This window comes from Fusarium musae, chromosome 10 (assembly GCF_019915245.1).
Source record: "Fusarium musae strain F31 chromosome 10, whole genome shotgun sequence".
Taxonomy (NCBI): Eukaryota; Fungi; Ascomycota; class Sordariomycetes; order Hypocreales; family Nectriaceae; genus Fusarium; species Fusarium musae.
In genome coordinates, this window is record NC_058396.1 from 1930725 (window position 1) to 1946248 (window position 15524).

Consider the following 15524-nt stretch of genomic DNA (forward strand, 5'->3'; position numbering starts at 1 on the left):
GCCATCCAATTGGTGAGTACCTCAGTCAAACCGTCTGGGACACAACGAACACGGCGCCCGCGGACGGATCGCAGAGACCAACGACTTCTGATCAAGGTACGAACAGTCCATTCAAAGGCCACTCTCATTACACTATGCGTCCATGGTCCATGCAAGATTTTACCATCTTCGATCGAGGTCATGGGTTTCCTGTACCCCGATCTCTTGGGAGGTACTTGACCCGAGCTTCGACAACAAACGATGCAATACCGATCCGTCACAGACACCCCTCTTCAACATAGAAAATTGCCTTTTTCTATCACAGATTGCTAACAGCTTGCAGACTTAGGCAAACACGATTGCACTGTGTCATCGCCGTCCACCGACCACGTTCATTTGAGAATTTTGAGTCATAGCATGCATGAGCTTATTATCTACGCTATCAACGAACACTCAACACCGCCGCCGCAAACAAGCAACGAGCAAAAAAAATATGAACACGAACGCCATTCTCGTATGCTAGGCTCGCTGCTCCCCAAAATGAAGAATCTGCCATTTTAGCGCCACTGTTTAGGTCATGCTTCTGCATCTCACGACGCGAATTTCAACCATCGTCTACGGTCTCGCCCTCACCACGAAAGCACTCGAACTCTCAAGGATCGAGCACCACTATACGGGAGAGGAAGCGCTGTAAGTGTTGGACCACGTCGAGCGACGGGGGCTCAAGAGACGTGGGAGACCCATGCCTGGCGTGTTGATCGGGCTGGGTCCTGTATAGATAAAAACATCATACAGAAGGCCACCGAAAGCACATCCCAAAAAGGGCGCCACCATCGGGATCTGGATTCCGCTGTCAGTTGATATTGAGAGTCGAGGTATTTTTGTTGGACTCACCCAGAAGTAGTACCCGCCAGCAGACCAAACCTCACTTCCATATCCGATCATGTATGAAACCAAACGAGGCCCAAAATCACGAGCCAAGTTAATGGCATAGCCAGTCTCCCAACCGAAGCAAGCACCAATTCCAAAGATCAGGAAGAACAAGCCAAGCGGCATCAAAGGACCAGCACCGATGTTAGCGCTATCAGCCATAGCGAAAATGACAAACTGCAGAATCGTGCTGGCGATGAATTCAGAGAAGAACATGCCAGTGCGTGTCATGAATTCGGCGGGATATGTGCAGAATACACCGGCAGTTGCATTCTCGCCTATCACTGTTCGAATTCCTGGTCCGCCTTCGTATGCATCAAAGGCAGACTTGTAGTTGCCGTACACAACGGCAGCAGCACACATGGCTCCAAGGACTTGAGCGACGGCATACACGGGGAACTTTCTCCATGGATGACCTCTGAATATACAGTTGGCAAGAGTCACGGCTGGGTTCAAGTGACCGCCTGATTTACCGCCAACATATACTCCAAGCATGACACCGAGACTGTATTCACGTCAGTATGAGCTCAATTGGCCGCGGCAATAACGACTTACCCCCATCCCCACGAGATACTCTGGTAATCGCCCTTTGTTCCCCGACTGAGGACAACCTGAGCAACGACGCCGTCACCAAAGAGGAGAAGAATGAAAGTACCGAAGAATTCTGAAAAGGCATCTTGGCAGTACTCCCTCACTCGACTCCAGGCATACTGCTCCGGCGGGGGAGGAATAGTGGGCGGTTCACTCGGAGCCTCGCTGTACTTTTCATTCTGGCTCATCTCGACTTTAGTGGGGATGGAAGATTTGTGCACAGAAGATTCAGAGATGGAGTCGTTCATGGTGGGGATAGGCATCCTAGAGTGAGTGAGCCTGTGAAGATTGATCTTTGAGACAAGAAAGAGGAGAAAAGGTTGGCAGAGACAGGTTACACTGAGAGGATTGGCGTCATCAAGCATCTCTGGGGATCACGTTACAATTTATGGTCAGCAAAACGCACGAAGCCTGGATGTCTTTTTTGCCCCTCATCTCATCCCCAAGAAGATGGGGATCCTCTTCGGCCTCGGTATTTGCAAACACCACCCTCTTTACATGCAGAGCATACCGAAGACCGCGAGGTTATCAGACCTCACCAACGAAGTGGGCTTTTGGCAAGCATGTCGATCCGCCACTGCGTTAGGAAAGAGTGAGGGAAATGGGGCACGGGGAGACGCAGCGACTACACCCGACGTATCGAACCATGGTGCGGCCGCGATACGAAAGCTTGGACGGCGGGCGGTGCAAGAGTACCAGAAATGCCGCTCGGCGGCACACACCGAGAGATGGAAAAGAGACGGGCGTTCAGAACGTGGATATCATCACCGAAGAATCTGCTCTGATTAGGTTGCTTACACCGAAGGCCGGGTGGGATGGAGAATAGAGGGGGGTTGCACGTTCGAGACTTGTGCTTGCATATTGCTACTCCACAGTCCGAACCAAACCAAACCCCGGATCGTCGTGCGAAAAGAGAAAAGGATTTGCACATTCGCTTGACCGAGGTTGGCTTGGCTAGGAATTAAGGTATGGTCAAGGTGTGTTTATCCCAGACCCGCCAAGTCGAGCTTCTGGAACAAGACTGTGGGGAAATGTAACATGAACGAACCTTCTCCCTGCTGGAATAAGCTCATAGCCACAAATCTCAACTGCAAAAAACACTTCTAGCCCACAACTTAAACATTAATACCATAATAACTAACTAATAGCTATAGTAAAATGCTAATATTATTAAAACCTAAAAGATAACTTATTTACCTGCTATTATAAGCTCTAATACATCTCCCGAGATAACCGAACGCGAGATAATAATAGAGCAATATAGCAGTACCTAAACGAAAGCTTATCTATACAGCATATCCGGCGGTTAAATTCTAACAGCAGTATATCAATAGAATTCCCCTTAACGAGAAAAGCTTGACCTGAAGAAAGTTTCGTGATGACACGTATGTCGGTGCCATCGGAGCTGAGAGAAGGTTCGGGGCAACCGAAAGGTGAAGGCGGAATTGAGTTTATGAGTCAGTCATATCATAAGGTTAGAAAATACACTTCGGGTTTAACACAATGCTATCAGATGTACATACCTGCATAGGTAGGCAGGTGTTGTTGGTCTGTTTTCGCTTGTTAGATCCCCGATGGGTTTCGTCTTGTGACATAGGCTCTGTATTTCGGTATCATCAAGCCGAGGCTTACAGGCTACATCAGGAAAGTGACGTTGGTTGCTGGTATTACAAGGGGTGTGCGTGACGCTCTGCCAATGCTGAGAAGGATTTCAATACCCCGCAGATTACATGCCCAGGGTGGTGGGAAATGCTTCCCCGAGATGCACTTTACATCTGAAATCTCGGTGTTTGTTGCCATGAGTGAACCCGAGATGGGAGATACTTAAACACCCCAATATGATACGCTTTTGATCCTGCAGTCCCCAATCATTTCTGCTGCTGTTGTCGCTTCGTTTCTGCTGTTGCTACCTCTTAGTTACTGTTGCATTCGCTCTCCCCGGGTCTGACACGTTTCCCCGCAATTTTCCACTGCATCCCCATCTCTCACTATGCCTATGCTCAACGGAAAATCGAATCCTACCTTTATTGGTGCCATTGATCAGGGTACGACAAGTTCTCGCTTCCTGATCTTCGACACCAGTGGCGAAGTTGTAGCTACTCATCAGCTTGAATTCAAGCAATACTATCCTCATCCTGGGTAAGTTACGCTTGATTACATGATACGCGAATGATTGTTGATGTTTGGTTTAGATGGCATGAGCATGATCCTGAAGAGCTCATCAGCTCTGTTGAGCAGTGCATTGATGGCGCTGTAGAAGCCTTTGAAGGTCAAGGTCACTCTCGCGAGCAGATCAAGGCCGTTGGTATCACAAACCAGCGTGAGACTACTGTTGTCTGGGACAAGACCACCGGCAATGCTCTGCACAACGCCATCGTCTGGACAGACACACGATCGAAAGATCTAGTCCGCCGCCTGAAGCGCCGTCTTGGCGCGAGCGAGTTGATCTCGCGATGCGGAATTCCTCTCTCCACATATCCCTCCGTCAGCAAACTTCTCTGGCTTCTCGAAAACATCCCCGAAGTCAAAGATGCATATGAGCGCGGTGTTCTCGCTTTTGGAACGGTAGACACTTGGCTTACGTATAAGCTCAACGGCGGAACGGACCGAGATGTCTACGTTTCTGACCCGTCAAATGCGTCGAGGACCATGTTTATGAATCTCGAGTCTCTGCAGTATGACGAGGATATTCTGGACTGGTTTAGGATCGATGACAAGAAGATTACGCTGCCAAGAATCGTGCGGTCGTCTGATAGCAAGGCGTACGGCACACTTGCTAAGACATCGCTCAAGGGCGTCAAGATCACTGGATGTCTGGGCGACCAGTCTGCAGCTCTTGTTGGACAGAAGGGCTTCACCCCCGGTCTTGCCAAGAACACATATGGCACAGGCTGCTTTCTGCTCTACAACGTTGGTTCCAAGCCCGTGATTTCAACACACGGACTTCTCACAACGGTAGCCTTTGATTTTGGCGAGGGCAACACCATGTACGCCCTCGAAGGCAGCATCGCCGTCGCGGGCTCAAGCGTAAAGTTCTTAGTTGACAACTTTGGCTTCATCGAGTCGTCAGCCAAGCTCAGCGCGCTCGCGGAGACGGTGGAAGATAATGGTGGGTGCACCTTTGTAACGGCCTTTAGCGGCCTGTTTGCGCCGTACTGGATTGACGATGCGAGAGGCACGATATTTGGTATCACGGCGTACACGCAGCGCGGGCACGTTGCGAGAGCGACGCTGGAGGCGACGTGTTTCCAGACAAAGGCCATTCTCGACTCGATGGAGAAGGACAGCGGACATGCGCTGACGGAGCTGGCCGTTGACGGTGGCATGTGCAACTCGGATCTCATCATGCAGGTACGTAAAGGAATTGCTTTGGGAACCCTTGTTCTTGATGTTGCTGACACTTTTGGCAGACCCAGTCTGACCTTATTGGGATCCCTGTCAACAGACCCGGCATGCGTGAGACAACTGCACTAGGTGCAGCTATCGCGGCCGGCTTCGCCGTCGGCATCTGGAAGAGCTTTGATGAGTTGAAGGAGGTGAATACCCAGGGTCGCACCATCTTTAAACCGCAGATCGCCGAGGAAGAAGCGACGAAGCGGTTCAGCCGTTGGACCAAAGCGGTTGAGATGTCCAAGGGATGGGCCAACGAATAGATTGATTTGCTTGCTTGCTTGCTTGCTTGCTTGCTTGCTTTTTTGTTTCTTAGCTTTGTAGTCCGTTAGCTTGATTAGGTCTGATTCTGTACTAGCATGCTTTACATGGATGGTCTGAAATACTGCTGCCTGATGAAACACCATCTGCACTAACCTGTACCAAGAAGGTAACGAGATATAAGCCCGACGTGCAGTAGTGTAGTGGCCACGAGGTATGGATGTGAATAAATTTGGAACCTGACTTGTTCTGGGACAACCACTAGACTCTTTCGTGATCGTACCATGAGCGGCTCCGCACTTTTATTGCTATTTCCGGGGGAGGGGGAATCTGTACAATTTGTTGGTGTGGCATCCTTCATAGGCCAAGTCAAGGATCGGGATGTTTGTCGTCAAAGCCCCGAGTGATCCGGCAAAAAAAGTATATTTCCCTCATACTGCACTCTGCAGTCTACATATGCCGGTGTTTGCGGTCCGAAGATGCACATGTCACACGCGTAACGGCAATGCAAGGTTAACCATAGATAGAAGGTCTTTGTTGAAACCACGACATGGATATTGCTCTTTGTCGACCAACCGCAGCACGTAAGGTACTTGGCTTTTGGCTAGACAGGGATATCGCCTGTAACGTTTCGCCATGTGCATTTCTACTGGACCGCGACTGTTGTTTTGCAGTGCAGTGTTGTAGTTCCATTGCATTGGCACTTGAATTGAATGGTTGCAATTGAGTGATGCAGTGATATTGTCTTGGTGTTCAGTACTTCTTACGTGCTACTGGATGGATTTAGTGCTTCTGCTTGGCCATTGACTTCACTAGGCCCAGTATTAGTCAATTGACTCAGTGCTCCACTCTGTGACACCTCCAGATTTTCTCTTCCCCTTCCCGCGGCTCGGCCTTACTCCGTCCGTCAGTCGCATCCGATCTCATACCCAACAACACGTTTCTCACCTCCACTAAAAACCCCGATAAGAGACCGTGCAAGGTTTCTGCTTATTTCATTCCCCAGTAGCTTGTTTCCCCAGACTGCGGAGAGAGTGACAGAGAGATCGACATGCCATCCACGTCAATGAGCGGACCCTCAATCGCTGAGGAAGAGGCAAATTCGACCCTGAGCAACGACGATGGGTCCAGCGGCGACGAGTCCAGGATGACCAGCGCCGGTCCTAACAAGAAGCGCAGGAGGGAGAAGCATCAGAAGATATCGTATGTACCCTCTGTAGCGATTGAGAAATTGAGACTGAATGGCGTGATAGCTGTGAGATGTGCAAGGCGCGCAAGGTGAAATGCGATCGCGCTGAACCTGCGTGTTCGTGGTGCGCGAGACATAATAGAGCTTGCGTTTACCTTGAGAGGCAGAAACCAGGCGCTGCGCGTAATGGCTTTAGCATTGAGCTTGAGGCAAAGGTCAACAGGATTGATGCGCTGCTTCAAGCGTTGGGAAGACGAGTGGAGGAGCACATCGTTCAGGATCACTCTTCAGTCGGTTCTCCAGGTGTATCGCCGTCTATGAACAACGGATATGGACCACCGCAAGTGGATGGGAGACCGACGCCAAACACAAGTCTTCCAAGACAGTCTTCTTTCTCGCAGGCGAGATCACCAGATATCACAAGTCCATGGCAATCTATAAACAACCAGAACGCTACTCAGTCGCCGATGCAGACTCAACAAGGCGCCAGTGCACCAACGCCAAGTCAGTCGAGTACTGCGCCGAATCCAACTGGCGCGAGGCGAGATCCGTCGTTTCAGTCGTACACGATTGACCTACCGCCTCACGACATCATCTACAGCTTGGTAGACCTCTACTTCAAGCACTGCAACACATGGTGTCCTATTCTTGAGCGCAAGACCATATTTGCCACCTTCTTTGGCTCAACCTCTATGGAGGAAGCGGATCGGATATTGCTCTACGCGATTGTGGCTACTACGTTGCGCTTCCTCAAGGATCCGAGGTTATCACCGGAGATGAGTTCATATTATCACAAGGTGGCGAAGCACACAGTCCAGTTATACGCCATGGAGCATACCACCATACCTGCGATGAGAGCTCTTGTCATCATTACTCTTGACGAGCTGGGGACGTCGAATGGCCCTCGTGGCTGGAATCTACTATCTTTACTGGCGCAAAACGTCAGGCAACTTGGTCTGAGCGAGGAAAGCAGCGTCTTTCTATCCGCAGATGCTTCCGAGGTCACACGCACCGCTTCCTCTCACAGAGTCACCTCTGGGAAACCCGAATCTTGGATCGAAGACGAGGGCCGCAGACGACTCTACTGGATGATCTATGTTCTAGATCGATACGCAACTATCGCAACACCGACCTTTGACTTCATCCTTAACGACACAAAGATCAACCGCTTCCTCCCCTGCTCATACGACCTCTTTTCAAAGAACGTGCCAGTCGAAACACGCTCTTTAAGTCCCTACAACGAAAAACAATCACCGATAATGACATATCTCGTCAACAAACCCGAGAACCTTGGCAGTTTTGCGTATCACTGTGAGATTCTTGTCATTGTTAGCAGGATCCACGAGTTTCTCAAAACGCCTGTTGATGTCACTTCATCGAGCGACATGGCTGAATGGCGCAACACATATCGCAATCTGGACAGGACGTTGGATGGTTGGCTACAGAGCTTGCCGAGCGAATATAGCAAAATCTCTGCTCTTTGTCATTCTGACCCTGCGAGTCGCGTGGCGAATTGGTTTATGCTGCATAGCGCATATGTCACGGCTGCGGTGAGACTGCACTCTTCGGCTGCGTATCCCACAGTTCGTTCTCATATCTTTGTTCCTTCTCACTACGCCATGCAGAGATGTCTATCTGCTGTGCAGAGTTTGGGAGACATCACCAAGGACGTTCTTGAAGCCGATGGTCTGAATCTACTGGGTCCCTCGTTTGCCTTTTCGCTTTGGGTTGCTGCGAGATTACTTCTTGTACATGCTGCGACGGTTGGATGTCCTGTGGACGCGCAGATTGACTTTTTTATTGATACGTTACGCGATGTCGGACAGCATTGGGAGGTTGCGAACAATTACTCCAAGATTCTGCATCGTGTTGTCCAGAGAGCCCGACAAGGCGATATGAACTTTTCGGCCATGCGAAGGTAAGTCCCGGCGTCTTTAGACAGGCTTGACATCTCGACTAACAATCACAGGAGTGCATATGACCTAGTGACCCTTACATCGACAGCACGGCACTCTGGCCTTGAACCAACATCAACGCAAGCCACGTCTCTCAGCGAGCTTGATAGCATCGATGTCTTTGAGTTCTTCAATTGTCCTCGAGTGTCAGCAAGCTCAAGTAGCCAGTCACAGCTACAGTTACAGCCGATGCGGGAACCAACCAGAAACAACGGAGTGCCTGACCCGGAGGCTGATTGGTTGGCCTTTGGATCCCCGTATAATCAGGTGTAGCGAAGGGAAGGGTCTATTTCGCTTCATTCATTTCAGAACATTTAAGTGCTTCGCGGCGCGTACAGCCATATCTTTGAAGCGCTACTTGCATTGAAATATCACACATATTTGTATAGTTAGGAATGAGAGTTTCTGGTACTCTGTAAAGTAATAGCCGAGCATAATGATCTCCGTCACTGAGTCGAACACGATCCGGACTGGGATCCCCAGCAACAGGATCTGCAGCGATGGAACAGTCTGTTATCTTCACCCTCTCCGTGCATTCTTCGCTCGCTTCAGCCATCGTCGATCTCAGAACTCAATCGGATTGTAACGGGGGCCCTAGGTCAACATCAAAGTCAATCCAGCCCCAAATTCAATCTCAGCCTCCGATGCCAAGCACGACTACATTCCAACGCGCGAATGTTGACGAATATTGTTTTAGATCATAACATGTAATCATTCATCGTATCGAAGTCGTTTCCGGCATAAAACTCATCCCAGACATGAAACCAAACTGACTTCCAAACTCAAAACTCCAAAATCAAATCATAAACTCAACTATCCCAGATAGCACCATAAGCTGGAACACCACGCGTTTCCAAACCATAAACCACTTTTTTCGTAATCTTCTCATTCGCAATGATGATAACTGCCTCAGCTTTGAAAGCCTTTACCAGATTGTAGCCCATCTTCACCAAGTCAGGTCTCCCAAGCTTCTTAGTATCGTGGATGACAGCATCAGGAATGCGCTTGCTGATAGTCTGGCAGATTTCTTCCCCAAAAGTTTCTTCAGGGTTCTTGGTTGACCAGATGAGTTGTGTGGGACATGTTGGGTTTTGGATATGTCCGAGAACAGGACCGATGCCGGAACCTGTTGCGATGAGGACGACGCGGTTGAAGAGGGTCGCGATGCGCATGACGCCGCATGTTGGGACACCGCGTGTCCAGATATGAGAGGGGCCGTCTTGGATGGTGGACTTTGTCCAGTCGCCGGCGTTAGAGACGACAAGGGAGTAGCCCTTTGATCGGCCGTTGATGGCTTCGGGAGCCGGGATGGTGGCGAAGGAATGCCACTCCTTGAGGGGTTTGTGAGAGAGACGGGTGAAAGAACCGTTGACAGGGACAGTGTAGTCAAAGTGAAGTCTGATAGCGTGGTCGGAGAGTTTCTCAGCTTCAACGGGGACTTTTCGGAGGAAGCACCAGGAAGAAGCAACACTGGCTGTTGCGACGGCCAGTAACCAGAAGGCAGGCGACTTGACGCAGGATTCTCCAAGTGTAGTACCAGAAGGGGTGTTGTCGTGGGCTGAAAGCACGGTTTGCACCCAGAAGAGGGCGAGCATAGTCCATCCAGCAAAGCGGTGAGTTCTCTCGAAGAGATCGTGATACCGCTTACGGACTGAAGGCCAAGCCATTCCGATCATGCCAACGAACATGGCAGACAAGATCCAAGAGATGGTTTGAGAAGCGATGGATAAGTTACCCCAGTTGGCACAGCTTCCGAACGAACAAGCGATGTCGGCGATGTTTGTTGCAAGAAGCCATGCTCCTGCGCTGACAGCTGCACCAGAGTGAACGCCACCGAGATGATAGATCTTGGCACATCGGGTCCTAATTGCAAGAGGCCAGGTTTTGGGGACACTACATGTGATAGTGTAGAGGGCGTTGATGACGAATTCTTGACGGACAAGAACAGCTGTGGCTAGATTGATGGCTGTGATGTTACCCATCCACTCCCTGGTGATACCAGTCAGGAGGAGAGCAATAGCAGCACCAATGTTGAAGAGTCCAACAAGGGAAAACAGCCGACGATAAACAATGAGCAATCTGTGCCGCAGCCCTCTCGCATGCTTAGGCATATCCTTCTCAGGAAGTGCCTTCTCAAGATCATACTGATGCTCATTAATAAGCGTCGTATCACTCGCATCAGAGAAAGAACTAAGCTGTGTGGCGCTCGAAGCATTCGAATCCATGCGCGCATGCAGAACAGCAGGCTTAGGTTTATCAACCTCCACCATCTCTTTCATCCTCAGAGCGCGCTTGTCAATCTTTCCGTTTGGAGTCATGGGAAGACTATCTAGTTGGTGGTAGTGTGTTGGCATGGCGTAGTAAGGCTGGAGGGTCTTGAGATGGGCTTCGACAACGTTGATGGGGCAGTGGTTGGGGGTGATGAAGGCGTGGATCTCATTGTTGATGAGGAGGGCTGTGGCGGACTGGACGGAGGGGCAGGATTTTATGCAGGCTGTTACGCCGTCGAGTTCGACGCGGAAGCCTTTGACTTTGACCTGGTCGTCTATCCGACCAAGGATGTGGAGGGTACCGTCAGAGTTCCATTGACACAGATCACCAGTGTTGTACATGTTTGAGCTGAGTTGAAGGTCAGTATGTTTTTCAGATATATCATGCCTTGAAAACTCACCCGTCTTGAGTGAAAGGGTCGGGTCTGAACCTCTCAGTTGTCTTGTCTGGCAAGTCGACATAGCCACGAGCTACGCCTGCACCACCAGCCCAAACATTACCAACTTCTCCAACAGGCACGGGTACAAGAAACTCGTCTAGGATATAAACGTTATTTCCTGGTGTTGGTCTGCCGATAGAGAGAGGTTGGCCCGTTTGGTGCTGGTGCATGGTGTTGACGATGGTAGTTTCTGTTGGGCCGTAGCAGTTGAAGTATGAGATGTGAGATGCCCATAGGTCAGCGAGTCTAGAGAGGTCAGTGAAAATCAATTGAGGGAGTGAAATGAGGGCACTGACTGTTGAGAACTAGGCTCTCCTGCTGTGGCAACGGTCTTCAATCTTGGGAAGTCCTGTGGGTTGTACTTTGAGAGAATGCTTGGAGTGCAGATAAGGACATCAATCTATGATAGTCAGTGACTAGCTCAACACTTGGAATGGTAAACTCACTTGCTTTAGGGCCTTTGACCAGTCAGAGCCCCGCATGACCAAGGTTCCGCCATTCGATAGACAACCAAGAGTCTCCCAAGCAGCTTCAAATGGCATGTCAGCATAGTCCTTTGTCTTGAATACTTGGTTTATTTACCCATATCAAAGCTGACATTCAACACTTGGCCGACACATGTTCCTGGACCAATACCCAGGTTTCCTGGTGCTTGGCATAACAAGTTTGTTACATTGTTGTGACTGATGTCGACTCCTTTTGGTGTACCTGTTGTGCCTAGTACTTATTAGTCTTATGAAGAGTTATGAAGATATACTAACATACCTGATGTATATATCACATAGCAGCCATCCTCAGGCTTACTCAATGGAGTAAAGTCTTCGACACTCTGTCTGCTACCGTCTTCATCCTCGATGATGACAACATCTGTTACATCCGTGCTCGAGATACGATGTGCCGTAGCGCTTGAAGACAAAGCTATCCTTCCACCAGTCTGCTGTAACACAAACCGCAAGGTCTCCTCTGCCACTACGCCTCCGTCAAGAGGAACATATTGAGCTCCACAAGACAAGATCGAAAGTATACCAACCAACATACCAACACCGCGCTTGACAACAAGCGGCACACGATGTCCCGGCATGACGCCCAGACTTCGTAACCGTTGCGCCAACCGGATGCTTCGTTCAGCAAGCTCGCCATAGCTTATCTCAACAGCTGGCTCGGCAGAGAGATCTCGTGCCGCAGTTGCCGAAGGCTGCGTGGTGGCATAGTGGAAGAATGCCTCTGTGACAGTCGAGAAGTTAGGTCTACTGCATGTACCTCGTGTAAACGAGATTGGCACGGCAGCTCCCCGCGGGGATGAGACGTCAAGCACAGATGATGCCATGGCAGCTAAGATCTGGAGGCGTGTGCAAGATAAGATGAGGATCGTCGTACAATTCCAAATAGAAAATAAACTCAAATAGATTGAGTAGGGTATGGCGGGAGATTGTGCATCAAAGATTTGAAATTAAGGAGTTGCATAAGAAACATCTCTCCACACACAAAAAGAAGGTCTGTTCTTAAATAGAGCCAAATCCCTTCTCCCGCTTTTTTCCTAATCCTACCCAGCCTTCTCGTCATGCTTGGCAGGATAGACCCAACACCAGCAACCGATGGATCGTCAACCAGTCAGCTGCCCTTTCAAGTTGCACCTCGGAGCGAGTACGCCCCCCCAACCGCCCCCAGAGTGCGTCTTTTTTTCCTCTATCGAAATACAAGAAAGGATCCGCCTTTCGAAACTCCGGAGTCGACCTAATACGGTAAAAATCTGTTGGCAAACAAGAAACCGTCTGCCAAGCTAAGGCATGTAGTTCCTTGATAGCGTCGAAAAAGAGGGACAGCTCAACAGGTATACGCACATGACAGATGGGGCAAGAATCTGAATTTGCTTTGGGTCCGTTGGTCCCAGTTGGGGTAAGTTGGTAATGTACCTGAACTCATCGAGGTCTTTGACCGAAAAGAACAACGAGGCGTGTGATGTGGTCTGCGTGCGTACCCCTGTAGGTAGGTACAGCAGAAATACCTACGTACGTACCGTAGGCCCGCAGGCCCGCATGTAGAGAGGGATCTGCCCTGGCTATGGTCATGGTCATGGCTCCGTTCCGTGGCTGTGGATACAAGGGTTGGCCAAGACATCTTTAGCACGCGGGTTCTGCGGGAGCTGCAGGATCTGAGTTCGGCATCTGCAAAATCTCACATGAGCCGAGATGATATGAGGTGGAGTTGGGCTGTAAGCTGTGCCGCAATTCTCGAATGAGGTTGTTCCAGATAAGCCTAAATGACAGATAGCTTATTCATCACCTATACCATATAGATTATAAAGAGAAAAAAACAAGTATTTGGTTCCTTTGAACAGGTTTGAACAGGTTTTCTCAGACTCACCGAAATCTATCAGTCAAATCTTACTCAACAAAACGATCATCGGGCCTAAGAGCTAAGCATGCGAACGGCTCGACACTCGGACCAAGCCAACGGAATGACAGACACCAAGATCGACACGAGAAACAGCAAACTACGAGATTTTCAGCAATACTTCCCGACGTGGAATTAGTCCCCAACCACCGCCCTTTCAAAATATGCCTCAGCCAACACCAAAAATCTGCAGTGTCTCACTCTACTCTCTGCAGCGCAGGCTGCAGCTCTTTCTGCTTGCTGGGTTGATCCCAGCCATGTCTCAGTTGAATCAAAGACACTCCCCCCACTATCGATTGAGTGATCGACGCGGCTAACCTCGCGTTATTGACGTACCCGAACTATTTGATCCAACGCAACCCGACAAGACGGTCAATCTTGCCAAGTGCAGTGCATTCAGCTACACTTTTTCTTCTCTCTCTCTCTTACGATTCTGTCATCGATATCGAACTGATCATGGAGGAGCAATTGGTCCTTGCGTCGACGCCTGCAGACGGCGTACGCGTCCTCGCGTTAAACAGACCCTCCAAGCGAAACGCCCTCTCGCAGGAGCTCATTACCGTGTTTCTGGAACAGCTGAACACGGCGTCCAAGGACGATGGCGTGCGAGTCATTGTCATCACCGGCAGCTCTTCTTTCTTCTGCGGTACTGTACCCTGTCCTACCCATACCCATACCCATACTCTGTACGGGTACCCATGGGTGAATCCACACGCCACAGGGGTATAGAGCCCCCCCGGCACTTGTCGCGCTCCAAGTTAGTGGCAGGGCTAAGCTGAACTGGAACTGACGTACCAATGATTTCTTTAGCGGGAGCTGATATCGGGGAGATCTCGCGGCTCGATGCGGAAGACGCGCGGGGCTGCCGCTATCTGGCGGACCTTTGCTCGGGGATGCAGGCCGTGCGCAAGCCCTTGATAGCTGCTGTTGAGGGAATGGCGGTGAGTTTAGTTCTTTTGACTACGGTACCCGAGGTGTTGGTTGAGGCTAGACTGACGATACTTTTGCTGGGGATTGACAGCTCGGAGGGGGCTTTGAGCTTGCTCTCATGGTGAGTTGAGCCTTTTTTCCCTTCCCTTCCGTGGACGGAACCCGTGGGTTTGCTGACCTCTCACAGTGTGACCTGATCTTTTCCGCGGACGGAAGCCGCTTCGGTCTTCCAGAAGTCAAGATTGGTCTCATCCCTGGCGCTGGCGGTACACAGCGTCTGACCAACGCCGTGGGAAAGTACAAGGTGTGTCTCCCCCCCCCCAAAAAAACCTCGTGTTACCCTAACATGCGTGATACAGGCCATGCAGATGATCCTCCTTGGTCAGCCCATATCAGCGGAAGAGGCCCGGTCCGTAGGTCTTGTCGCGCAGCTGTATGAGAGCGGCAAAGTCCTCGAGCACGTTGTGAAGGATCATGCATCGACGCTTGCGGCCCTGAGCCCCACGGCGCTGGGCTTGGCTAAGGAGGCTATCTGTAGATGTAAGTGGTCATCATGTAGTTTCGTGTGCCACGTTGACTAACATGCTCATCATAGCTGATAGTTTGGGGGTCGATCATGAGTTTGAGAGGAGTTTGTATTACTTTGCGTTTGGGACGCGGGATAAGCGAGAGGGTGTCAAGGCGTTCTTGGAGAAGAGGAAGCCAGAATGGGGGCCTAGGTAACTGTAGGCGTTGGTCCTTTTGTAAAGTGGCAGTATATGCATGACGCAGTGATGATAGTTAACGTTCAAAGTGTATGCTTCTGTTGAGGGATATCATTGGTGCGCGGTATATGCCTGTATTCTCTTGGACGATCCCGCGCTGCCAAGCTTTGCTGTCAGTTGATGATATTGTCGATCATTGATTATCATTTGTCCGGCCTGGCTGGCCTCAGTCGAATCTCACTGCTCAGTTCTCACATTTTCAAGCTCGGCACTGAGCTTGTCAACCTCTTAACATTTGTGTACACAGTCCGCGCTTCTGCAGTCTTGCCAATTATTCTTAGGTGCTAGGCTCTGGCATTGGTACATTCACTCCTGTCTTGTACCCCCTCATGAATATCAGGTGATTACATGTTCATGTTAACGTGTATCATGCGTACTAAACGCCGTCCCGTCTCGCCTCGGTGGACTACATACGCAAGTCAAGCTCGGAA

At 50.2% G+C, this 15524-nt stretch overlaps 5 protein-coding genes across 5 annotated transcripts; 3 read left to right on the top strand and 2 right to left on the bottom strand.

Annotated features, from left to right (window-relative positions):
- Positions 1 to 648: 648 nt before the first annotated feature.
- On the bottom strand, positions 649 to 1748 carry J7337_012818 (uncharacterized protein; the record flags this gene model as incomplete). The annotated part of the gene is made up of 3 exons (XM_044830319.1): positions 649 to 819; positions 874 to 1414; positions 1465 to 1748. The coding sequence occupies 3 exons, from the start codon at positions 1746 to 1748 to the stop codon at positions 649 to 651; spliced, it is 996 nt and encodes a 331-aa protein (XP_044675235.1).
- A 1742-nt stretch (positions 1749 to 3490) lies between these two features.
- Positions 3491 to 5153, top strand: J7337_012819 (uncharacterized protein; the record flags this gene model as incomplete). The annotated part of the gene is made up of 3 exons (XM_044830320.1): positions 3491 to 3639; positions 3693 to 4851; positions 4911 to 5153. 3 exons carry the CDS (start codon positions 3491 to 3493, stop codon positions 5151 to 5153), a joined length of 1551 nt encoding a protein of 516 aa, XP_044675236.1.
- A 1064-nt stretch (positions 5154 to 6217) lies between these two features.
- Positions 6218 to 8568, top strand: J7337_012820 (uncharacterized protein; the record flags this gene model as incomplete). The annotated part of the gene is made up of 3 exons (XM_044830321.1): positions 6218 to 6354; positions 6405 to 8258; positions 8310 to 8568. The coding sequence occupies 3 exons, from the start codon at positions 6218 to 6220 to the stop codon at positions 8566 to 8568; spliced, it is 2250 nt and encodes a 749-aa protein (XP_044675237.1).
- Positions 8569 to 9104: 536 nt separating this feature from the next.
- On the bottom strand, positions 9105 to 12332 carry J7337_012821 (uncharacterized protein; the record flags this gene model as incomplete). The annotated part of the gene is given in 6 exon segments (XM_044830322.1): positions 9105 to 10914; positions 10967 to 11251; positions 11302 to 11405; positions 11452 to 11573; positions 11588 to 11722; positions 11771 to 12332. The coding sequence occupies 6 exon segments, from the start codon at positions 12330 to 12332 to the stop codon at positions 9105 to 9107; spliced, it is 3018 nt and encodes a 1005-aa protein (XP_044675238.1).
- Positions 12333 to 13855: 1523 nt separating this feature from the next.
- Positions 13856 to 15052, top strand: J7337_012822 (uncharacterized protein; the record flags this gene model as incomplete). The annotated part of the gene is made up of 6 exons (XM_044830323.1): positions 13856 to 14045; positions 14210 to 14340; positions 14421 to 14450; positions 14517 to 14633; positions 14689 to 14869; positions 14925 to 15052. 6 exons carry the CDS (start codon positions 13856 to 13858, stop codon positions 15050 to 15052), a joined length of 777 nt encoding a protein of 258 aa, XP_044675239.1.
- Positions 15053 to 15524: the final 472 nt, after the last annotated feature.